The sequence below is a fragment of the Drosophila biarmipes genome, chromosome 2L (genome assembly GCF_025231255.1).
Source record: "Drosophila biarmipes strain raj3 chromosome 2L, RU_DBia_V1.1, whole genome shotgun sequence".
Taxonomy (NCBI): Eukaryota; Metazoa; Arthropoda; class Insecta; order Diptera; family Drosophilidae; genus Drosophila; species Drosophila biarmipes.
In genome coordinates, this window is record NC_066612.1 from 21,338,932 (window position 1) to 21,364,663 (window position 25,732).

General features: G+C 41.6%; 1 protein-coding gene across 5 annotated transcripts in view; it reads left to right on the forward strand.

Moving 5' to 3' along the window:
* The window catches only part of LOC108033732 (CUGBP Elav-like family member 2), a 109,683-nt gene extending 88,509 nt beyond the window's left edge, over positions 1-21,174 (forward strand). For 4 of the 5 annotated variants that reach the window (XR_007763488.1, XR_007763489.1, XR_007763490.1 and 1 more), the window contains 7 exons: positions 6,063-6,244; positions 6,311-6,608; positions 6,995-7,201; positions 12,587-12,736; positions 19,029-19,458; positions 20,752-20,843; positions 20,902-21,174. Coding sequence is in view for 1 of the 5 variants with exons in the window: in XM_044094572.2 (XP_043950507.1) it covers positions 6,063-6,244; positions 6,311-6,608; positions 6,995-7,201; positions 12,587-12,736; positions 19,029-19,297 (1,106 nt within the window). In the remaining 4 variants the exon portion in view is untranslated. Of the gene's footprint in view, positions 1-6,062; positions 6,245-6,310; positions 6,609-6,994; positions 7,202-12,586; positions 12,737-19,028; positions 20,527-20,751; positions 20,844-20,901 lie in introns of those variants that run through there. The other variant, XM_044094572.2, reaches the window with a different exon arrangement.
* The last annotated feature ends 4,558 nt before the right edge of the window (positions 21,175-25,732 follow it).

A 25,732-nucleotide genomic window follows, 5' to 3' on the forward strand; every position in this document is an offset into this window, starting at 1 on the left:
GGCATTTGCATATTTTCCATATAATATTGATAAAAATGGTTTCAGTTCGGCCATAAAAGCGAACCCTTCTTCCTTTTTATGCAGATGTGTTATTATCATAATCAAACTGGAACTACTTACTTTCGCTTTCCATCGCTTTACTCTTCATCCACACATTCTTTTCCAAAAGCATAATAAAAAGGAAGTGTAGCCCAAAAAATTGTGGGAGAACCATAAAATACAATAAAGGAAGTTGAAAGTTCTTCGACACAGAAACCCATTATCACAGTTGCACACACCCGCACACCATTGTTCAAATCAAAAGTTTTGACCCCACATACACCCCTATAATGGACATCCATTCATATTTTCCCTGCCCCTGTCCCTCTGTAATACTCTTTTCGTGTGTGTCCTTCGTGTCCTTTGCTTGACCCCCAAACTGTGAAAAATGCAAATAATTTCCAAGGCAGCCTTTCCTTTCACTCCTACTTTCTTGCCTTATTGTTATGCTCTTGATTATGTTGTTGTGTGGGGGATATGTAGGGATATCTGTTCATGTACGCTGCAAAAACATGTCCTTTTTATTGCCTCGACATGAGAATTTATGTTTCCCTGGCAGATCCTTCGGTGCTCCCTTTTTTGTGGCTCATTTTATTGGTTTGTTGTTGCAGGGACATTTTTGTGGCTTTCATGTCATATCGATTTATTAACCTGTGCGAACTATTGTCCGTCGTTGGAACCGAATTGATAAATGAGGCAAGTTTCTGGAAATTGGTTTCGTCTTCGCCTCCATTTTGCTATTGAGGGGTGTTGAAATTTATTTCTTTCGGCAACGCCTATTAATGGAAATTTATGCGCCAAAGTTCCATTTTTGTGCTGCAATTATTTTTGGTATATATGCATAATCCTTGTTAGTCCTTTGCTTCTTCAACTTGGCCGCAACTCCACTTGATATTCAATATTTTTTGTGCGAAAGAAAACGAAAAGAAAACAGATTAGGTACAAAGCCACACAATTTCAATGCAATTAAAATGTAAATTTCGTTTATGCATTCCCAAAAAAGTAGATAGAATAAAAAATGTACTCCAAAGAAGAGGGACAAGAAAAGGGTACACAAAGGGGCTTCAGAATACGTTTAAAAATATATATAAAAATAAATGATATACCGTTGCAATTAATAGGGAAAAAATTAAGTCTTATACAAAAAGTCTTAGGTGTTGAGTTCCCTCAATACCAAATAAAAAATACACATTAAACCGTAAATCCTGAAGTCAACGAACATTTTGTAGAGCTCTTGCCCTCCTTTCACTTGCCGACTCTGGCGATTAAAATTTAAATTTTACACAAGCGGCAAAGTATTTGCCATAATTTTGTCGGCGGCTCTCCTCCGACTGCTCCAAATTAAATTTAATAATGCATTGAAATTGTGTTGGCATTGGCGGAAACGAAATTTCATTAGGCTGGTGGAAAAGTGAAATGTACGGCTGTAACGCCATAGGTACTCAGGAAAACTGTGAAGAAATATTCGCAATGTTTTAAAAGTGAGAGTAAAGACATTTAGGATTGAATATTTAATTTAATTGTATGAAGTACCTGACGTAACAGGTTAAAATGTTATTACTTACCTCTTGCCTCTTTAAATTGTCTAAATTTCTAGTGGTTGGAAATTATATTTTATAAATTTTGGAAATATTTATTTTTAAAATCTTTTTATTTTAGAACACATTTTGAACCTCTTCTATAGTTTTAAAAAAGTATTTTTTTTATAAAATTCCTAACGACCCTAATTATTTTCAATAAATTTAAGCCAAACAAACTTCTCTGTGTGAACGGCCCGTGTGTGTGCATTTTGATGCTGGTGTGCGACTATTGCCGCAGCGCTTGATTAGATTTTGCCACTCACCTTTGCCCCACCACCCTCGAACAGCCCCCAGTTTTTCACGGTGTGCGTATAACCGCAGCCACAACAACAACGTGGGGAGAGCAACAACGCGAGTTCAGCATGGAGAGTTACATTATTTTTGCGAAAATTTGTTAAATATGCCAAACACGCAGCGATGCATGCAAAGTGGCAAAAGCAACCAGGTGGGTAGTGCTTAGTAGTGGGAGAGGAGTGGGGGGGTGAAGGAGGTTGCGTGGGGGTAAGTGGGCAGTTGGTGGGAATGGTGGAATGGGAGTGGGGTGGTTCTATTAAAGCAAGGCGAGTCCATCCAGCCGTGGCATTGCGTACGCGTTTGCTCATATTTGTGACATAAATAAGCTAAGCCAAGTGTGCGGGCCAACAAGGGGTGAGGCGGACATCGCGGGCGGAGCGGAGGGGTGGGCAGGGTTCTGGGGGATGGTCGGACCGAAGGATGCACAGTCCCACACACATACACTCGGCCGGAATGGCGGCAAATATGACCCGTTTTTATGAGAGTTGCGCGGCTTGATATTTTGGGAGTGATGGACCAGGTGGGGCTTGTAACCGAAATTATACTTTAGTACGGATGATTAAATTAGCCAAGGTTTATACATGAAAGGGCAGCCTATAAATTAACTGCAGATTTTGTTATAATTTGGAGAAGTAATTATATTATTTCTAATGCTGCGTTCTTTAAACTACGTTTTAAGGCGGTCGTCCCGTGTTAGGGTACAAATAAACATTTTATTATTGCATAAATCAAATCTAAAACTTATGTAGATTAAAATCCTTTTTAATTTTTTCAAATCGGATCACCTTTTTCGCTGGAATCCTGGTAGCCAGAGGAGTATTTTTTTACAACCCCTACTTCATCGTGCTCTAACTTTCTCTAACTCTAATTTGAAAGTGGCACACTCTTATTGAATAATTACGGGGTACACCTGGAGTCGGTCTTTGTTGGATCTTAAGTGTAACCCACTCATTACATGCAGAATCCAAATAAGAAGGGGCGCGAGTGAGGAGTGGGATAGAAGTGTTCAGTACGTCGATGTCATGGCTCGTTCGCCCTGCGTTTGGTTTCGGTTTTGGGTCGGGGTTCGGGCTTCCCAGGCTCTCCGGTCGTAGTTCTCTGGTTCTGGTTTTGGGTTTGGGTTTGGGGCTCGGGGTTCGAGTGGTCGCTCGGTTAAGTTGAGTTGCATGCAAAAATGGCCAGCGCAGGAGCAAGGAAATAAAGTCCTCGCTGAATGTGTGCATGGAAGTAGGTTGCAGAAGTGGCCCGCACTTTAGCCGCTTCCCTGGCCACCGTCACCCCCTTTTCTGCTTTATGTTTTCAAATTAAAGTCGAAAGCGTGGCAACACTTAATGTGCGCCACTAGAAGCAGATTAGTTGCATTACCCCGAAGCCGGCTCACTGACTCGTCCATTTCGCAGCCACCCCTTTTGGCCGGGCTAGGAGGCAAGGAGCGGAATGACTGCGAGGAGAGAGCCTGGTCCGACATATTAATAATTTAAAACTAAAGCAATTTCGCTGGCAAGACTTGAAGGTAAAGTTTTCTGACTGCCTCAGTGGCGCAGCTTAACTTTAAATTGAATGCAGCTCAAGACCTGCGAGGCTTAATGTGCTGGGAACAAATGAAAGGAATACTTTTTCCTGGGGAGGATATAATGCTCAAAAATTGGTTTGAAAACATATATCATTCAAATTGAACTCTGAACTTGTTTTTTATCGAACTAAACAAAATGTGTTCCATAAAATCATACATAACTCAAAAGCTACTAAAACGACATTAGCGATCTAAGCCAAGTTCTAGAACAAGAAACGCAGCAAGTTGGCTTTAAAATTCATATTTTCAATGCTGACAAATTCCCGTCAGACATTTCTTATAATTTAGGTAAATACATAAAGTTTTCTTGTTTTTCCTATCTTTAATTTAATCCTCGGAAGGCACTTGCAAAAGCTTTCTATTCGCGGCTGATCGGAACTAATGAGGTCACCGCCTCGCCAAGTTTGTTTACTTTTCGGGAGGAGGGACTTAAATTATGGAATTGGATAGTGGTGGGGAGATGTTCCAGACGGGGTATTGGCATTCCGCCACCGCATCGAATTCAATGAATTTTAAAATTCCTTTTTCCACTGGGTTCGCTACTGCTGACTGCGCGCAATTTCTGCCAGGATTATGATAATATAGCTCAAGTGCAGTTAGTCGATGTCGCTGCTGCAGTTGCACTTGCAGTTTGCGATAATCATAATAATAATAATGGTGCGAGTGCTCCTCCAGCTTCTCCTTCTACATCATTATAGTGTGTGTGGTTTTGCATTTGATAGCGCCCGGGGAAGACGATGATAATGATGATGATGATGCAGCATCAGCACTCGGAATGGCAATTGAATTGGGGGCGATAGAGAGGCAAAAGCAGCAGGATGGTCCATCGAGTGGAAGGATGGCGCCGCATTGCAGCTTGGGTGATGCCTCGAAATGTGGCAAGTCGCAGACCGAAATGGGGGAAAATCCGAGGCATTAGAATTGCCAGCCATTAAGCTGAATTTCAACACTTCTTGCGGTTACTCCCGTCTGTAAAAACCGCCATAATAATACGTTTCGAATAATAATTTTAAACACCCGCCGTCCACGCAGCAAAGTCAATGACCAGAATGGCTACTAAAAATCAATTTCAACCCCATAAGCAGCTTAATTATAATTTTAATTGATTTCCAAAAACAGATTTAAAAGTGGGTGGCGCTGGGCGCTTAACATTTTTGCGCTGGCAAATTGCAGACTATAAGGCATAATTCGCATTGACTAAAAATTTCGCGTTTATTGGAGCGATAAAATAATAATTTATTACATAGCTATTTTATACGAGTTTTCGGTTGATGCTGCCTGAAAAATTCTGCCAGCGCAGTTAAAATTATCAAACACTAATTGGGCTTATTTGGAAGTTAGTTACAAAATATTTGGGTAATAATACTCGGTAGCTAAGGTCTAAATTTTCTTTTACAATTGTGTAAAGGAAACTACTGTATTTATAAAAAAGCTAGTTGTCGACAAACCCTGCAAATTGAAATAAAATGTGGCTTATTTATATATTTTTGAGAGTCATGCAAATTTAATCCGCTCCCAGTAATCGCCAGCACTTTAAATGTATTTAAGCCAATTGAATTGCAATTTGGTTTAGTTAAAAGATAGAAAGCCCAGCCAACCGAACCGGTCCGCCCGCACAAACAACCACATCGCATCGCACTGCCCTTCCCGCTTTTTGGAAAAACATTCTCAGCCAATTGCACATTCGATAACAATTAATTTGTGCAGTGCGCATTTTGCGTGTTTGTGCAAATAAATTAGTTGCCCATTTGCCTCCTCGGCCGCCTCGCCACCGCACTTAGAGCCCTTTTCCATGGAAGTGCAAATATTTGGCGAAATGTTAAATGCCTGCCAATTAGTTATCGAGTCCGTACCATTTTCACTCGCAGCGAGAGTTTTAATTTATGTAAAATTAATTGAGCATTGCCAAATGCTGGAATTAACTAAGCCTGGCTGAGCACGCAGACTCTCGCCCACAGGGCCCCACACCGCTCTGGACCTGGCCGGACCGGGCCAGTTCGGACCTGGCCCTAACCCACTTGAGTGTGGCACTTTTCAATGGCGCAGCACTGAGCTCTCAGCCAAGGCGAGGCCGCCCATCGGGGGCTATTGGGTTACACTCGCCGATGTGGTTGAGGCTTCCGCCAGCGTTTCACGCAGCGATTAATTTACCAAGGCCAAGGTCCCCGCTCAGTCGGCTTGGAGTGCTCTCGACCTGGCAGAAATTTCTATCAGAAAATAAGTTAATAAGTTAACTAACACATTCAAATAGTACACAGAGTTTCTGCGGGTTTCTGCCGCCTCACAAACAGAGTACAGCGACAGCAACAAAAAACTCATGGTGTTGAAAAGTCAATTAAAGTTGGTGAATGATTGGCCAAATTTTAATTTTCCTGTATAATGGCAAAAATAATATAAAGTCATAGAAAGTATAAATGTTCAATAGAGTTAATTAAAAACAAACAAATATTTTTAAACCGTGGGATAACCAATATTTATTTTATTCGATTAAAGCTATTTGCAAATGGAAAATGTTTATCTAGTTTATAACCTTATTATTATCAATAATAATTCGCTGTTTACCACTTCATTTACAGAACGCAAACTTTTTGTGGGAATGCTAAACAAGAAGCTGAACGAGAACGACGTTCGCAAACTATTTGAAGTCCACGGAGCCATCGAGGAGTGCACCGTTCTTCGCGACCAGAACGGCCAGAGCAAGGGTTGTGCCTTCGTCACATTTGCCACCAAACACGCAGCCATATCGGCCATTAAGGTGGTGAGTATCGAAGGTCTTTCCTAAAACGTTGGAAAATTCATTGTTGTCTTCTGCCCATCCTCACAGACCCTAAGCCAGAACAAGATCATGGAGGGCTGCACGTCGCCGCTGGTCGTCAAGTTCGCCGACACGCAGAAGGAGAAGGAGCAGAAGAAGATCCAGCAGATCCAGGCCAACCTGTGGAACCTGGCCAGCAACATCAATATTCCGCTCGGCCAGACGGCCACCAGCGTGACCACGCCCATCCTGCCCAACCCGCCGCAGCAGCCTTCGCCGGTCCTCGGCGCCGACGCCATCACCCCGGCCTCCATCCAACTGCTGCAGCAACTGCAGGCGGTTGGACTGCAGCAGCAGTTGCTCCAAGGTGAGAGTCTGCTTGGGGCACGTTAGGTGTTCCGCTAGCCAACCGTAATCTTTACAAAGTGTTCTTGTATAATTCGGCAACCTTAGCTCTTTTACCTTAATTAAAACTATAAAATAACAGACATAACTTTGATTACCGTCTAAATCGTAAGCCTTTAACTATTTTTTGTGATTTTTTAAAGTATTGGTACGATATATTGACAAACAGAATTTAAATAGTATTTGTTTGAAATATATCAAAATGATGAATATATAATAAAATAGCTAACCATTTAAACATCCTAGGTCATTTAAATTTAGTTACTTATATTAGTTATCAGACTTCCCGCGGCCTCAATAGTAGCAATCACTATCTAATGCGTTTCAATTTTGTCTTGTCCCTTCCAGCCCTCACAGGTCTGGGCGCACAGCAGAGCAGCTCTGCGACGGACACGAGCGCTGTTGCGGCCGCCGGACTCTTGACCCCGATGACCGTCCAGAACTTGGCGGCTATTGCGGCCATGACGCAGCCGAGTCTCTCGAACGCCGCCGCCGCAGCAGCCGCTGCCACATCGCCGGGAAGTGCCCAGCTGACCAACACGGCTGCGCTGCTCTGTAAGTTTCTTCATCCCAATTTAATGACAATTTTAGCAGCCTTGGATAGTCGGCGGAAAAAGGGGAAGGGGAACCATTTCAAGCGGTTGCATGGTAAATAAATCATCAGGGTGTGCCTTATGCATCAGTTGCCTGAGCTAATTATCCAATTTTTTCCCGTTTCCGTATTGAAGTTTTCCTTGTGCGTCACAGGGTTTTTCCGCATCTCTACTTTACCGTCAGCCTGTTGCTTTTCCTTGCGACGCACTTTCCTCTTTCGTCCCGTTGCTTAGTGTATCTTATCGATTTCTAATTATCTTACTGTCCTGGTTATGGTCTCTAATGAGTGTTGAATGGTTATTGGGTTATAAGAAAGTTATTTCGGGGGTGAAATACTATTTTGGCAAGTGTGAGAGAAATTGACTTAAAGGCCCTTCATATTAATAGTGTATATGTAGTGCTCCCCCTTAAGCTTAATTGTATTGTAATAAATAACGCATTTCTCTTGCTTTTGCCATACAATTACACAAATAAGCCAATCGATGATCTTATTAATATTCATTCGATTTCTAATTTAGTTCATCAATAATGAGGTAAACTTTCTACTCGAAAAACCCTCGCCGAAATTGCTTTTCTATTTTTGGTTTCGTTGCTAACAAATAATTTGTCGTCATCTGACAAGCAGAGTGCCCAATTAGCTTAATTTGGGGACCTCCTGCTTATCCTTCCACCGGCCACTGTCTTCTATTTTGCAACTTATCCAAGGAAATAAAATTACAATTTTGTCCTTGGCAATCCTAATTGAAGTGGAAACTCACGGTATATTAACCTAAAATAACCGTACAAGAATTTTTTCTTCAAATGGGAAAAATGGATTGACGCCATAGGTGGTTCTATTCTATTAAGCTTCGATGATTTCGAGTGGTCTTCTATTAAGACAGATGTATTATTTTCTTTCCACTTAAACATTGCTTACCTTTTTGTATAAATAAATGTGGATTTACTGCAGGCCTCTTGGGCAAAAAGGCCGCAGCCAAAAAATCAGGTGAGAGTCCTCGAATTTTTTAAACTTTTCCAAGATTCCCCTATTTGGGTTTTCACTTTTCTGGTTTTTATTATCCATTCAATTAAAACCGATTCTTTGTTTTCAATCCAAGTACTTATCCTCAAACTCTGCCCGTTAATGAAAATAAATTTTTCTTTCTACTTAAACAAACATTGCTAACCGTATAAATAAATGTGGACTGATGGCAGCCAAAAAGACAGGTGAGAATATGTTGAAAATGACATTTTCCAAGTCTTTTTTGTTTTCTTTTTCGTATTAGGGAATTTTTGTATATATGTATATTTCAACCCTTATTTAAGTTGTTCACAAATATATAAGGCAACTTTAGAGAAACTGTTTTTATTTCTTTAATACGTTTGAGTATTGCTAAGTTTTCCACAATTTTCTTGAGTTTTCTTCACCTGCTGGGGGATGTTGCTTTCATTTTCATTTTGTCATAAAAAATGTGTGTGTTATTACGTTCGATAGTTAAAGTCAACGAAGCATTCGACGTAACGTTCACGTGCACCGTAACGCGCTTGTTTAACGTCGCCTGCTTTACGTCACCAGCCCGCAGAGAGTTGATGGCCATGTCTCCCGAGCAGGGAACTGGGGCCGCCGACTTTATCTGGAGAGCAGGAGACCCTACAACATACAAAATTACAAGTTACACTCTCTTGCGAAATTAACAACACGGAACTTATTGCACCAAAAGCCTCTGGAGAAGGGGGAACGAAGTTACGAGGAGTTGGGTTCTGGGAAATGGGAATAAGGGACGACGGGTTGTAGCTGCACTGCTCATTCTTGGGCTCATTGACTTTTTCGCTTTGGGGAAATTGCACTACGTTCTGCTCAGCTCACGGCTTTCATTTCTCACTTCTCGGCTTCAATTCTTGCAGTTGCCACTGGTAATAAAAGCGGCAATGGGGAATTGACGAATTAAGGTCAAGAAGTTAAGAAGTCTATATATACTGAATACATAAAAGCAAGGATTTTTTGAAGATGTTTAAATTGTAGAGACGATTTTTCAAGTTTTCTAGCATTGCAAATCAGTACATCCGCAAAAAAAATATTGAAAGCCACCTTATCCAATTATCCCATTGCGACACCAGGTTAAGCTGGAACGTTATTAGATCTTTCCTAAAACCTTTTAAATAAAATGTATTTACTATTAGAAGAATTATGTCCTGTCGTTTCCATTTCATCAAACAGAATCCCCAGGAAAATTCCACTTAAACGTCGAGGCCAAATATAACACAAACAAAAAATTCCTAGGAAAAATAAAACGTAAAGTTTTCGGTCGAGGGCCAAAGGAAATGTCATTGCCTATCTGTTGGCATCGCTGGCCGCATTCTCCGCCTTTTCCACACTTACTTCTTAAATATTTTCTTAGCAAGTTCATTTCGAGGGGATCTTAGTGAGCAGTAGGCGAACAAAAAACACGGCCAAGTAAGAAGAAAAATCTGTGGCTGACTTAACCAGAAAAATGCCAAAAATTAAGCGGATTTCCAGTGAGTCCCTCTCTTGGCCACTTCGCCTCCTTCGCTCTGAGCTTATCTTGTGGGGATTGTCCTGAGTTTGGGCCCTTGTGCACTTGTGCGTGCTCATCGTGTGCCACTTGAACGATTTCCGGGCACTTCATTTAATGAAATATTAAAAATTCCTTGCCCGGGGAGCGGATCGAGTCCGACGATTCGGACCCGAAGGAGATGTCCTCCGCCTCTTACATCCTTTCCCTCCGAGTTGAAAAGGAAACTCAGTTCCAAGTGCAGCTGACAGCGAGGATGCGCCTATTTCTGGGCCCTTTCTCCGCTTTCATACCCAGTTCTTCAAGGGTGTATTTTACTCGACCTACAGGTTGAGACTAGAGAAACAAAGCCATGAAATATATACATTTCCTACTATGAAAATATTTTTGAGTATTATCTCGTTCAGACTTCATATTTAGGTTTTCTCATGAGATTTTATTTTAATCTTAATCTCAAACAATACGCCAAATCCTTTAGTCGAGACTTACCTACTTCCCTCTTCATCATGGTCCAATACAAAAAAATCCAGCTTTCCGTTTCTTTTTTTCTTTGCGGCTCGGATACATAAACTAACTACAAAATCGCTTTCCAAGTTGCCACGAGTAACAAACTTTTGGCAGTTCCTGCCGTTGTTATTGTTGCTCTCGCCCTTTGCCTGCCACAAATAAAATGGACAAACAAATTGAGCTCTCGACTTTGGTTTCGCTTTGTTTGTTGTTCCATCCCGAATATTGTTTATGGAAAACGAATCGAAGTCGGCGGCAGTGGAATGAAAAAACTAGTTGTTTTGGGGTTAGAGAGAACTATGTGGAAGATACAAATTGTTTGAGCTAACAATGGGAAGATAGAAGTAATAAAGGGGTTTTGTTTGCAGGTTGGGGTTGCCGGCTAAAAAGCGGGTCTAATCGCAACAGCGGAATTACTAATTCATTGCAAGAAATTTAGTAAATAAATACAGCTTATTTTTATTTTCTTTTTAAATGTACAATCTCCGGAGTCTTCTAGTTATTTGAGGTAAAAAAAAAACAATAAAGGAAATTGTAATTATACCCTATAGAAAAGAATTATAACATTATTTTTCGTATAAATCATTATTTACCTCCTAATAGAAAAGGAAAAGATGAAAGAAGTGTTGAAATCTTCAAGAGCGAGTCGTTGTAACCCCAGCTTGATTTTCCGCAAGAGCTCGTCACTAAAGATCAAGCATCCAATTCAAAAAGTTTTTCGAAGCTCACTCCTTTGAACTCGCTTCTAAGTTGAGTAGGTAAAAAACAAAAGCGAGCCAAGCCAACAGCAACAACCGAAAATCTTAATCAAAGTTCTGTGCAGTAAACTATGTAGTTTATACTACCAACCTCAGGCCCTTCAAACTGATTTAGGGTTTCAACACGTTCTGAACTCCCTCCACTTCGGTTGGGCATTCTTTCCTGGCGTTCCCTTTTCCCAGCCCGCTCTCCATTACGTTTGTTTATACACTTTTCTTTTTCTTTTGCACTTCAAAATCAACAGCAAAAACAACAATAACAGTGGGAACAAAAAGTCTTCTGCCTGCAAGTGGCAAATAAGATGAAGAGGACTGGAAATTGTACAATTTCGTACTTGAACTCCACGAGCAGTTTTCCAACTGCAAACTAAAAACTTGCGAATACAAAACAGACAACATCCGGGCCAGAAAATAGTTTTAGGCAATGTTTTCGACTTCTTATTCCTTTCTTTCGGCTGTTCTTCAATTTGCCATTGCTTGGCCAGGCCAGGCCACTCATGTGGATTATTATTGGCCAACTTAGTTAGCCAGCTCCTTGATGAGCAGTGGGCAATGGGTTCATACATATTCCACCCTTCACTGGACGGCTTTCTTGCCTTTCCCTGCGAAACTTTGAACAACAATTAAAACAATTTTCGGTGCAAATATGTGCAAAACTTTTCGCTCACATTCTCCGCACATCCAGTGTGTTTTTATTTCTCATTTAACAGCTTGCTTTCGTATTTAAATCAGCAAAGTTGTCTGTTTGATTAAAGTTTCCAAGTGTTGTGAAGGGTCGAATGTACCTTAGGATACTTTTTGGTGATGCGAATACCCATTTGCTGGTTATTAGACCAGCATGGTCTCGACCCCATTACCAAGCTTTCGCACACACAGAAAGGTTTGCAAAACTCATTAATAACGGCGATCATGGTCGGCTCCAAGGGGAGGAAAGTGGCAGAGGCGGTCCGGGGCGGACTGCAAACCACAAAATTGCATTGCCTGGCGGCCAATGGCGAAACACGGAAAACAACTAAATAACAAACAACAGGCGTCAAATTACACAAAACCCGAAACCAGAACACAACCAACATCGCACAGAGACAAATTAATTTCAGATTGGCTATTGCGGATGTGTCATGTGTGTGCTTTGTAAAATAATCAAATGTCGCCCGCGTCGCAGGGCACAAATTTCGATGATTAATTACGTCTGTCGAAGCGATACCAACCAAATTATAATTATACAGTGAAATCATAGGTGGTTACATCTGTCAAAAAATAAGTGATACCAACTCTGGCATATACAGTTTTAAATCTGCGTCGCTGTATGAATATCATTATTTATGATACGTTATGATATGATGATACCTAGAAAAAGTCGAAGCATTTCGGAATTTAAACATTTATCTTCTAACAGACATAAGATGGTGATATTTAATGATCAGTTTCATGTTTTGGTATTGCATACCTTTTTCCGTTTTTATATTTTCTCTATTCAAGCGTCACTTAATTTAACTGTGCAATTTATGGATCGAAATTTTAGCATGACACACGCATTAATTCCCTTCCCTTTCCTTTCATCTATACAGGGTCCGATCCGAATCCATTGGCATCGGCATATATGTCAACAGCCGCCGGTCTACCGCAATTTGGGAGCGCCAGTGCATTGTCCACTTCGCCGCTGGCCAGCGTCGCCCTCAGTGCCGCAGCCGCCGCCGCAGCAGGAAAGCAGATTGAAGGTGAGTGACCCACTGAGGGCACACTGAGAAAAATATGTGTTTGTAGACCTCACAGACTCTGGCAAAAATTGTACACAAGGAGCATAGTAGAATTGCTATTATAAACATTACTTCAACCACTCAAGTATGTAACATTGCAAACTGTAATTATACTTGGACAGGTTTAAGTTACAACAGCAAGATACATTTTCTATTATGAACATATTTTTAATGAAAAGGTCAACAACATATTAGTACAATTCTGTTGGTGCTAGTACGTTTTTTTTAAAGGGAATCCTGGGCCTCCACTTTTCTGGTTTGTTGGCAATTTTGCGGGTAATTCAAGTGCTATTTAGGGATGAGAAAAGGTGGGGAAGTACACGCACACGTTAGAAATAGAAATGTCCAAAAGCCTGACATTTTGATAAATGTAGTAAAATGGCCGAACGAATGCTACTGCGGTCGTGTCAGTCCAATTCCAAATCGTTTGGTCCACACTTTATCCTATGCGCTACGCTTTTTGCTTACATAGGTTGACACTCTTAATACTCTTTCCCAAAATGTTATTTTTTTTTATTTCAGCTATATTGGGAACACAGCATAGTTTTGAACATCATTCAAACAAACTCTTCTGAAACTGATTTTAAAGTTTAAGCCTTACACTGCAATTTGTATTGCAATGGTTAGGGTACATAGACGTGGATATTCCACGTCTGCAATTGTATTTGCCTCTGCTTCTGATGCAACATCACATGCATTAAACCCGCTCATTGCTGTCAGCGTCATTCGCTCGTGATGCGGTTATTTTAGCATCCTTTTTTGCTGTTTTCTGCTCGTTGCCTCCGCATTATTTCCACCCACATTTCCCTAGCTTCGCCCAGCCCCCACTTCCCGAATCCCACTTGTCATGGACATTTTGTGGATGCCTGTCTAATCTACTTAGTTTTAGTTGTGCCATTGTTGGCGTCGCTTTTATTGTGCTGGAGGAGAGGAGCCTTAGTTTTATATGAAAAGTCATCTATCAAACGTTATGCAGCTGGATAAAGTACAGGATCTTGGGATGAGGCAGGGCGGCATGTCAGGCGGGCATTATCATAACGGCAGAAAGGTCCTGAGCAGGTTTCGAGCCCCTACAAATCAAAATCGCCAACATCGAAACATCCTGCAGAAATTTCAATCGCCTTTGCCATGCCTCCTTGGATGTGTGCACAACGCCCTTTAATCCGCAATCGAATGTCTTCTGCTGACACAAATCCTTCAATGCCATAAGCCAATGCCAGGGAAAGATGTAGCAAAAATCAATAAGATCAATCATCTTGTACACTCCGCTTCCGCTCCCACCTCGCACTCGCTAAGGAGAATTTATGAGGAGCGTTTTCGGAGGGCTTAAACTTTTATCAGCTCCCGACAGTGTAAATATTACACACACTTGACACACAATTCCATTAGTCAGACGTCGCTGTCGATATCGGGAAATATGGCAATGGAGCACTTCTTTTTCCCGCCCACCATGGATTGTGTGCCGGGGTGTGTACTCCGGCACACTTAACATTAAAGTTGCAGCAGGGATATGCCCGAAATGTTGGGCAAAATGCAATGGGAAATGTTTTGGCATTGCACTTTTTGCCATATTTCCGGTTACATAAGCAACATCCTTTGAGTGGATGGGAGTGCCGTAGGTCCTTTATGTGATGGGTATGTGCAGGGCAAAAAAGTGGCCATTATTTAGGAACTATGGTGCTTGAAGGGAGCCTTGAAGATCGAGCAAAATGTATAACTTGATGTAATTGTTGGGTAGCATTTTTTAGTTTTGATTATTTTTTGTATATATTTTATAGACTAGATTGTTTAATATTTGCATTTTATTTTTTGCCCTGCATGCTGGGCACCATATAGTGAGATATATTTTCGCAGTTGAGTGACCCGTTCGTCCTTCGTCCCGCGTTCTTCTTTGTCTCCCGTGACTCCTTCAGTCCTGCTGCCTCGTCCTTTTGTGCGACTCCTTGTTGCCCTGCTGACTCATGACGTCGCCGAAAATTCCCTCCTGACCGACTGCAACAACATGTACCAACGAGACGGACGGTCGCAGTCCTAAGGAAGCGAGGATTGTGTGGTCCTGTCTGTGGAAGCACAACAAATTGCTGCTGCTAGCCCAAATGCGAAATGTGAGCTGCCATGTTTCGCCTCGCTTGGTTGGATTGTGAAAAACTATCATAGATGACTTGGAACTGCTTAAATGGAAGTCCAGCAGAAGGGTTGGTAGATCTGAGCTCCATATAATTATTGGATGAGATGAGGAAGATTACAGACAGGAAGTGGTTAATGGGTAATTGACTCTGATTTGACAGCATTTTAAAGAAGGCAGCTTAAAGGCGACCAAGGTAGATTATTTTTCTCTCATTACTATTGTGTTATTTCACTAAGCTAGAATGACGCCTTAGCCTTGATATTTTCGGATGACTTCCCATTACTTAAAAGCGGGTATCATCTAAACCCTAAATTCGGGGAAAAAATATGTTTGAGAAGATCCTAGAAATGTCGGATTTATGCAATCTGCGTGGGGCAAAAAGTCATGAAAAACGGCAACTACAATGTCTAGTGCAGATAAATTCTCAACATGTGAAATTTATCAAGTGACGACAGTTTCACAACAGAAAGCGGAAGAGGACGATAGTGCGGAAGATAAGGAGGGGTTGGGGAGCAGGAAACAACTTATAAGCGTGTAGACAGGGCCAGACGACAGGCGAAAAATTAAGCAGGAAACAGAGGCGGAAGCAGCAACTTAAAATAAATACAAATATATAAAAAATATGTTGGAAAATATTTTTAAAAAATCACAAGCGGCGCAGGACTATTCTTTAAGGCACCAAGAGGATGAGGACTCTGTTCGAGAAAGGGACGGAAGGAAGGCAACAAATATGACAGTGACAGACGATGGGAATCGCCTTCATCATCGCATGGGTGACCCTAAGGCGGCAGCGGTCGCCTCTCCTTCCGGCTGCATCCGGATTAAAGTCATGTGCATAAGCCGGAAGTCGGAATATAAAATAACCAAATGTTGTATGCGCAGAATGAAGAAGTGGGCGACTCGGGGAGCAGAAGAAGTGGCCAGAGACATCGCAGCTTTGCGACTTTTGCGCTGGGAGGTAGTCGGAATTATAAAGGGGATGTGCCTGCAAGTGAGTGGGTATGGTTATGAAGTGGAGAAATAAAATCACAGCAAAATAGGTAACTTCTATAAACAATTAACAATATGTACAACAACATTCGACAATTCATTCAACAATATATTCAACAATATTTTCAACCACATGTTCAACAAAATATTCAATAACATATTCAATAACATTCAATAACATATTCAACAACATATTCAACAACATGTTCAACAACATATTCAACAAGATGATCGCCAAATTATTTAGGAGTATTTGTTACAACGAATTCAACAACACATTCAATAGTATATCCCAATATTCAACCAAGTTTTCATGAAAGCCAGTTCTCCAACGTGTTCAACCATAAACTCAACATAATATTAAAAAGAAAGAATTTCCTGAATTTCTCGCACTGCAGCTTATGCATAAGTCGCATTAAAATCAATAAAGAAACGCAGATATATGTGCAGGCAGATCTGGAACTGTAGCTTATGTACCATAGATTCCATTTGGCTTCTTTCCGCCTCGTTCGTGCCCTTGAGAGGAATAAAAAAATAAAGGAGGACTTTCGCCAGCTCACTTCGGTAAGCGCGACAGCCAGGAAAATGGCAAAAATGCTGCCCCTAACTGCGAAAAAGAGAGGGAATGTGCATCTGCAACTAACATCTCCTATTCCCCCGACCAGGATGCGAGTGCATCAATAGCGAAGGGGGCAGGCGACATTGCCAAGGCGGATGCCGCATCTTTGCTCGGCGGAAGAGGAAAATGCAATATGGGAAATCGTTTTTCGCACACCGAAAAATTCCAACAAAAAAAAGAAACCAACAAATTTGAGTTGGAAAAAACAAAACAGGAAGTTTATTTGTATGTGCGGAGCAATGGAGGGGGAAACCTTTGCGGATTCCAAGAAGTTACACATTTCTGGTTACCAAAATGAGTGGAAAACATTTTGCAGTTGACAGCTAACTGAATTCATATAAAGTTGAGCAAAACCAGACTGCACAGGGACTTACTTTTGGAGATAAATCTGGTGGCTTAGGAAAAGTATTATGGACTAAACATGGTACAGCACAGAGTCAAACGTAGTAGTTGTACTATACTTATATGTTTCAAAGGGCATACTATGTTAAAGTCGTTATCATAGCAGAACAATTCCAAATCATTTTACTGGAAATTTAATACTTTCAAAGGTTCCTTTCTGGCAATCTAATGAGCAGCCATAGTTTTATGTTTTCATTTTAATGAAAAATTCTTAGAAATTCGACTTCTTAGGGACTAACGAATACCAATTTAACTGAAGAATTTTTTGTACAAGATGGCTACGTTTTTTCCGCCCACTTGAAATCTTTCCAGAAAATCGTCGACTGCCATTCAAAATTGTCTTAATTTGTTGCCTTGGGAACAACTCGTACCCGCCTCCGCATTTGTCCTTTCATCTAGTTATGTGTCGTGCCGAGCCACACGTGTCGCTTGTTAGTCGCGTAATTCAATAGCTTGAAGCACTTTTAATTGGACTTTTTACCCCCGTTTCGCTCCCCATCCGGCTGAGCCTAAATTAAATGATGGGTGTGCAAAATTACAAAGCAACAAGTGCATCACGAGAGCCCCGAGTCAATTATTATTAAAATCCTGGCAACGTCAACGGCTTGCGACTGAGGAGATGCCTCTGGAGGAGCAGCTTTCTTCGCCATTCAATTTGGCTTCATTTTGTAATCGCATCAGCGTCGGGCAATCTGTCAGCAGTCAGTTTACCCCGAGGGCTTGGCATTGGGGAGAACTGAGTGGGCGGATTGAGGAGGAACCTACTGGGATTGCAGGCCTACGGTGGCCAACTCGTACATCAAGGTGATCAATAGCAGTGCTTGTGGCAAACGATGATGGAGTGAGAGTTATGGATGTCGCCGGGGTGGCCCTCGACAGGGGCTGACGTCCTGGAACCGCTACAAACTTATCCGACTACAGCGAGTGCGAATCAATGAGTGTAACAGTTTGCTTTAATAATGACAAGGACATCGTGAGGAGATGCATGGGTTTGAAAAATCCATAAACTGATGGGGTGAACATCTTTCCCATTGATATAGCAGGGAAAACTCTTCTCAAGATAGTTAAGAATTACGTTGTTCTGAAGCATTTTTTAGTTTAAGAAAGCAGAACTCTACATTCTTTAACAATGCATTTGGTCTTTAGCTATCGATTGAAGTGGTTAAATAAATGTTTCGGGGGAATTTAGTTTTTAGAACAATGGATTTGGTGTCGTATATTGATTTTATAAGTCATTATGTTTCATGCAGATGAAATTGAAAGACAAGACCACAAAATGCCAGCTGTCATTAAAAAGCATCACGAAAGTGAAAACGCGACTGCTGACACTGCTTTCCACTCTCCTCCCAACACCCAACTCCCCGTCCCTGTCCTCCGGCTCGGTGCCTCTCTTTCTAGCCGAGCTGGTTGCCTTGGATTTCGGATGCTGGTGGGTTGTGTTACTGCTGACTGCTGACTGCTCATTGCCAGTGACGTTGACAGTAATTTGCACGAAAAGTGCAACCGCAGCACGAGGCGCGAGCCACGTTAATGTGCGTGGGACAGGGACGGGGCCATGGCGATAACGCCGGGAATGGCGATGATAATGCCCAGAAGATAATGATGACGATGTCAGCAGTCGCAATAGCACGTGCTGCTAAACAAAGTGTCGCACCCACACACGTACGGCAGACGGTTGACGAGAGCAAAGGAGTCGGTGAGCCAAGTGCGAAAGAGAGCGACGGAGCATCATTTCCGCTTCCGCTTTGGCAATCAGCTGCTGCTGGCGCCCATCCCCTTCCCCTATTCCCCGCCAATGGACCCATACAATTTCACTCTTTGTCCGCCCTCCTCCGACGGTATTCTGCGGCCCAGTGGGCGGAAACCCGGGGGTGTTATGAGTAAAGCACGAGAGTGCAACGCTGCAACTGGTTAATTAATAGATCTCTGCTAGGATGGACTATAGTGGGATGGGCAGCAGACACTTTTAGGGCTGGATGTGATTACTTACAAAAGGTCGATGAATCAAAGTGGCGGTTCTAGAGTTTTTATTGACTCAATTATCATTTTAAAGAATTGCTAAAAAGTAACCAAAAAACACTCGGAATTAACGGAGTATCTTAACCTTCTTTCAGGACCCGAGGGCTGCAACCTGTTCATCTACCATCTGCCGCAGGAGTTCACCGATACGGATCTGGCCTCCACGTTCCTGCCCTTCGGCAATGTGATCTCGGCCAAGGTGTTCATCGACAAGCAGACCAGCCTGTCGAAGTGCTTTGGCTTCGTCTCGTTCGACAATCCGGACTCGGCCCAGGTGGCCATCAAGGCGATGAACGGTTTCCAGGTGGGCACCAAGCGCCTCAAGGTGCAGCTGAAGAAGCCCAAAGACTCCAAGCCCTACTAGAGGGCATTGTCGGAGGACTCCCACCGTCAGCAGCGAGGTCACCCGGACACCGAGTAGAGGAATTCTGAGATTTGTGAAATATGGATTAGTCAATGAATGAAGAGTAGCCCGTGTAGAGCGCGCGCGTTGCAAGAGTAAACGAAGATGCGAATGCCAACGTTGTACGTACCATGAATAACCAAATACCAGAGCAGAAAAAGACATGAAACTGTGCCAAACAGAGCCAGAATCACTAAAAATTTAGAACGTTAAATGTTGAATTAGAAAAAACACAAAACACAAAAAAAGAAAGAAAAACGAATAATACAACTTAAGACCGTAGTTTAGTTAACTTTCTGTTGAAGTTCCCTTTAAAGCCCTACGACTTGTTTTCTTATTTTTAAACTGTCGTACGATTTGGTTGAACCATCGCCTTTTTATTAACATTTTGTACACACTTTCATGACTCACAAACAAAACAAAAATACAAAGAAAAACAAAAAAAAGATCTGTTCGAGTGTTAGCTTATAAGTTTTTGATATATCTCATAATTTTATACTCGCTCTTTCTCTGTTTGATTTGTTCATCTCTCATGTTGCAAGTCACAATGAAGTTCTTATTACAAATATATACCCACATGATATATATTCTAGACATAGTTACAAGTTACTCGTTTTGTTCAATGGAATATCTCTTTTATATAAAACATCTACATTTATGCTGATGCGCATAATTAGTTTTTAGTTATCTGATTTGTTACTCCCCCAAACTAACTTACACTTTTTATTTGTACTGAAAAAGGAAATGTTTTTGTTAACAAGCATTATAAGAAACACTATTATAATTAGTTGAACAAACAAATTCACATACGCTTCTCAGTGTTAATTATGCAATTTGTAAAAATAACCTTGCATACAAAAGACAACAAACCAAATGAAATCAAAAATGGAAATCTTGTTATTTATGTTGAAGTCTTATTAATGGAGTTTATTATATTATTTTTAAGTTTCTATTACTCGCAACACCATCCAAAGTTACACTAATCTGGTATTATATTACTATATCTGATTCGCTTCGTTGTAAACTCTTTGTTTAGTTGAAGTTTATTTGGCTTTCTGTCGTCGCACATTTTGAAGTAGATAAGTGCCCAATGTAGCATATTTGTTGATGTAAAAATCATGCACATATGTAAACACTTCACACCGCAGCAAACATATCTTAATAAAGTTTTGTTCTCTGTTTCAAATGCACACCAAATGTACTTATTTTTTGTGTTCTTAGTTTGTGTTTGTCTTTTTGGTTAATAATAGAGCGAGGTAATTCTTTGCGAGTCATATGATTATTTATGACTCATTTTAAATCCGACGTTTTTTTATTTTAATTTGTTCCAAAGCACTTTACAGACCAGTGGTTCCTTCACAGATCTTCCATTTTTATTTGAAAATTAATCAGTCTAACTTGTTTTTAATCTTCAGATGGTATGTTGACGTTTGGAAGAGTTTTGCCATATATTTTATTTTTGGAAAGGCAAGCCAAGTGGTAGTTGATGCAAGCCGCCAGTTGAAAGGTAAGTAACCCTACCGTTCTCTTTCAACACAGGTTTCTAATTCTTCCCCTCATTTCAGTTGTACGCAAATCGTTTTTAGAAGGCGCATAGGTCCCTGAAACTTGTAAATATTATCCGCTTGAGTCTCGAGAATCCCCAAAATAAATGCCTAATCCACTGCTGTCGCATACAAATTTTCAAGAACTGTAAATTTTAGAACAACAAACATTGGAAAACCTGTAAAAAAAATTGAATATGCAAACATGTTGTATGATAACCAAGAAAGCCATTTTATATGCTTGTAAAGCAAACTAATTTTAACAAAGTAAATTTATAAAAACAAACCGAAAAATATCTGAGTTCCAGTTTGTTGTAAAGTTGAATAAATTGGTTTGAAGCTGAGCAAAAGCATTGACAAATCAGATGGAAAGGTAGCTAAATAATTTATGGCTTTGAATTAAGTTTCAAAATTGATCGTTAGCCTTAGTTTAAACTAGAGTCTAAGCTGTGTGCATTTTATACAAACTATCTGGATGTGGCTTTAAATTAAACATAATTTCAACGCAGAAATCAGCATTCACAGTAGGAGTAAGCTTAATAAGATGAAAAGTGTTCTGTGTGTAATTAAATGTGTAATTAATAATTAGCTGCTAAGTGTAATTTTTTAGAGAAACAAAGCAAGGCTGTGTGTTCTGACTAGATATTAAGCGATTTCCCTTTCGGACAAATGAAATTAGATTGCAATTTAATGTGGATGCAGATTGAAAACATTAGTTTGGAAAACCGCGGAGAATATTTGCCATGGCTATATTAAGGCAGTAAACAGCGAGAACGTAATTCTAGTGATAAAACGCAGTTAGTTAAGCGAATGGATTATATGTATTTACTAAGTCTTCAGTGTATATTGCTACACAACACACCCCACAAAATCACACATCAGCATCCAAACAGATAAGTAAATCAATAAAAGGTGTCATGATTTTTATTAAAAAAGGAGAGCGCATTTTTCTGGCACAAACTTACGCAAACTGACGCTGGATAATTTATCAAAAAACGTCTTAAGCCAAAAAACTTTGCGAGGGAAAACTTCCAGGCTAGCAAGTCGGGAAAAATGAACGAAAAACATACAAAATGTTGACGACCGAAGGAGAGAGAGCGAGAGTAACTAAAGGAAAACTTCAACAATAAACGAAATATTTTGCTAAACTTGCGATTTGCATATGAGAAACTTTATGCCAATTGTGGACTGGTGGGGGCGGGCAAGCGGGGACTCTGAGTCCTGGCGAGATTCTAAGACCCAAGTGCGAGACCCAACCGGCAGGACGTGTAAACAAATTTACCAACTACGTGACGCAGCAGTTCGCTCCGCTCCCCCCAGGTCTTGCATAATCCAAATCCAAGTCGAGTCTTAACGCAAGATTTATTTCCATTTAAATCATGCGTGGAAAAGTTTTCCTCGGCTCCTGCAGACAGCAAATGCCAAAAGGGGCGGCGGCAGAGCTTACACGGCAATAATTTCGCCCTGGCATATTCAAATATTTTGGCATTTGATTAAGCCGAAAAGTTTTTGGCATTCCTCTAGCCAAATCCCAACAGATAAGCGCCGCTACAAGAATGGTGAAAGGGGGAAAATTGATTGTTGGCATGATAGGCGGCTCATTGATCTGCCCGACTGAAGGAAGTCGGTAGAAGTCTGCGGTACCAACGGATGATTCATTTATATAAATAGTTGGTGGGTCTTGCGAACATAGAAAAAAGGTAGGTAGGTGCAATGTAATCTATTAAATGCTATGTCTTTCGATGTCTTTGATTTGAGAATCGTATTTCCATATTGAAAAATGGTTTTTATGTTTAAGTAATACGATTATTACATCTTAATCATTTATATTATTAATTTCCTCATTTAGGTGAGACTAATTTCATATGATAAAGATGACATCGAAAGTGCTCTGGAAATCGAAAGCATTGAGCCTATTTGAAAAGCCCGTAAACGGAGTTTCAATCTCTACTCTGTTGCAAGCCGTCCGGGTCTTGGAATCCCCGCAACTAACGCCCAATCGGCATCTCTTCCGCCTCCATCTCTTTCAGACTCTGGTTAACAATTTGCCAACGTTTGATGAGATCTTTTGTCATGCTCCAGTGGATAAATCGCTATTTAGGCCACTAAATTTGAGCCGCATCAACGGAGCGCGTTTCATCCACGGGCCTGAGGGATTGGCAGTGGCACTACATGTATGCAGGAGGTATTCCAATCTAGACGTGAGCATGAACGCCGACAGGACGCGAACACGAGCACTGACACGGTCATGAACAATACGGGGGAGCGGCCTGGTAAAGCGTTGCTGGGGAAACCGAGGCAGATTAGCAAAGTTTGTAATTACGTTGGTAATTGATTAGGTTCGAACAACAAACTGCTAATAAGATTATTGCAGTTGAGAACAAACCGAGCTGAAAAAACAAAGCCCAGGCCCACTCGTGGCCGCCCTCCGATTCGCCAAATTATCCTCCAACCGAGTCGGGCAAAGAGATGAGATGAGTGGAGCGGAGTGGGCCACCGAAATTGAAGCGATTTGTGGCACCCGTTCTGCCTACAGTTAGAAAAAGCTTGGTAATATGCATTAAATATAACAAGACAAAAATCAAATAATGGTCCCGATAAATAATTCTGAAAATGTAAAGGGTTTTAGAAAATTCGTGGTGTTGTGTAGGTAAATTTCTTTAAATTAGCTTGAATATACAAAGAGCACCTGCATAATTTTTGTAGGTGTACTTTGCAGCATCCTCTCAGGACAACCCATCCTCCTCCGCTCTAACATCCGCTGCTTGTTTGCACAATTTACCCAGAGGGGCGGGGGGAGGCGGGGCGTGGCTGGGGCCAGTAAGCTCACGCAAGCCGGAAGAACAACAATCGACCACCGAAATAACAATGGATTTGGCGCGTTTGCCCGTTTTGGCATTGGGCGTATTGTTAATGGCACTGCACGCACATCGATGGGGTTCCCCCAAATGAAAGACTGCACGAAAGGGTGGGCATCGGTGATAGGGGGTTGCAGCCTCGCAGAAACAAGCGCACACACAAAAGACAAACAATTTAGCGGCGTTGCATGTGGACAAACAATCTGTGGCCAGAAAGATGGTGTGCCAACCAAGCTTGTCGGAGTCGCGCAGAATGAGAAGCCAAATAAACTAGGGCGAGTGCTAATGGGTTCGGCTAAAGAACACAGTGGAGAAACCGATGTGGATAAAATACCTGTGATCATTTAAATTACATTTCAATGTAGCCCTATTTATTATGGAATAATTGATTCGAGACTAAGACAGTAGTTTTGCCTTTCTCGAGTTGTTGAACAAAGGTATCCTTTATGTTGTGGACAAATCTAGATATTCAACCGGAAATTAAGGATTCGTCTACAGAGCAGTTTCCAACCTCGGGCAACGTGAGTGTACCCATGGCTAAGACAAATGCTTGTCCCGGCGCATCAGCCAGCAGCCATCTGGCCATCCTCCCAACGGCAGCCGGGCGACTGGACGACCACAACCGATCGGCTTCCATCCCAAGCTGCCTTCCTGGGCCCAGCTCATGGGGAGCGACAACAGCTGATTAAAATCCTTGGCAGTCCGTTTCCTGTTCGCATCGCATCCTGCCCGTCATCGTCATCGATCACACTCCAAATCGAACTCGAATTGCACTCGGATACGCACACCGACACAGGCACACACTCACGCTGCACTGCAAGAAACGGAGCCTTGGATTTGTACTCGAAATAAACATCTTCAGCATTTCGTACAGCATCCTGGATTTTGCCAGATAGAATGCTGTTTAAAAGTGCAAGTCTAGTGGACTTGTGGTTTTTCGCTCTTAGGGAACCAATTGAGGTGGTGTCTGTTTAATTTTTTCAGTGTACCGGGCAAAGTGAATTCGATTTTGAAGGAGAAACCGAAACCCACTAGGGAATCGCTGCAATTTTGCACGTGAACACGCTCGGCGTTCTTCCCCCACCCACCCCATTTTCCCACCCCCTCCATATATCCGTATCACTTCCAGTTCACTTGACAGATATGGCGGGGGCGGGGCAGGGGCGTGGCCAAACGCCTTTCCCGATTCGCTTCTTCTGCTGCTCCTGTTTTGAAATGCATTGGCAGAGACATGAACGGATGGCTTTGGGACGTCGACGGATGGCAGTGGGTGAAGTCAGGGGTTAGAGGGTGCAATTGTTATTCTTGTGGGGTGGAGTGGGCCGGAGAAGAGGTGGGGGAGGGGTCGTGTTAGCGAAGGTAAAAAATCTCGGCAACTAACCTAGTTTTTGTGCTTTTCATGCCACAGTTCCCTCTTGATACAGCCAACTACTCGTATTTTTGTGTGTGCGGCTTTTATGACAGGCGGTTCAGGTTCGGATCTCTCCCCATCGATACGATTGCCCAGTGAGTGGGAGTGGGTGGGTGAGGGTGAAAGTTTGCAATCCGTTACTTGTGGGATATTGCATATTGATTTGGCAAATGTGCCGGGGAGTTGCTGTTGGGAGTTGAATGGCAGATGAACGCGGGGAGATCGCTCTCTACTTTTGGGATAACCCCTTATAATACTGTGATTAAGTCATGTTCGCTAGGGTACGGCCGCTCACCTAAATTATGGTTTCATTCTACACTTTTTATAAATATCACCATTTTATAGAAACATTGGGTTTAAACGCCAATAGGGACCTTAACTTGTTTAAATATAGAAGATATAGTGTTGGGTTTTTGGCAATTTAAAAGCAGTCAGAAAAATTAAATCATAAACCGTTCACGAGAGCCGCAAACAAGTTGATTTTATTTGCCGTTTCCTCTTAAACTAAACCACTTCCGTCCAAACAGGCCTAATCACATAAAAAATCGACCAGCTTGCGCCTTCCCCTTTCTCTGCTTTCTCC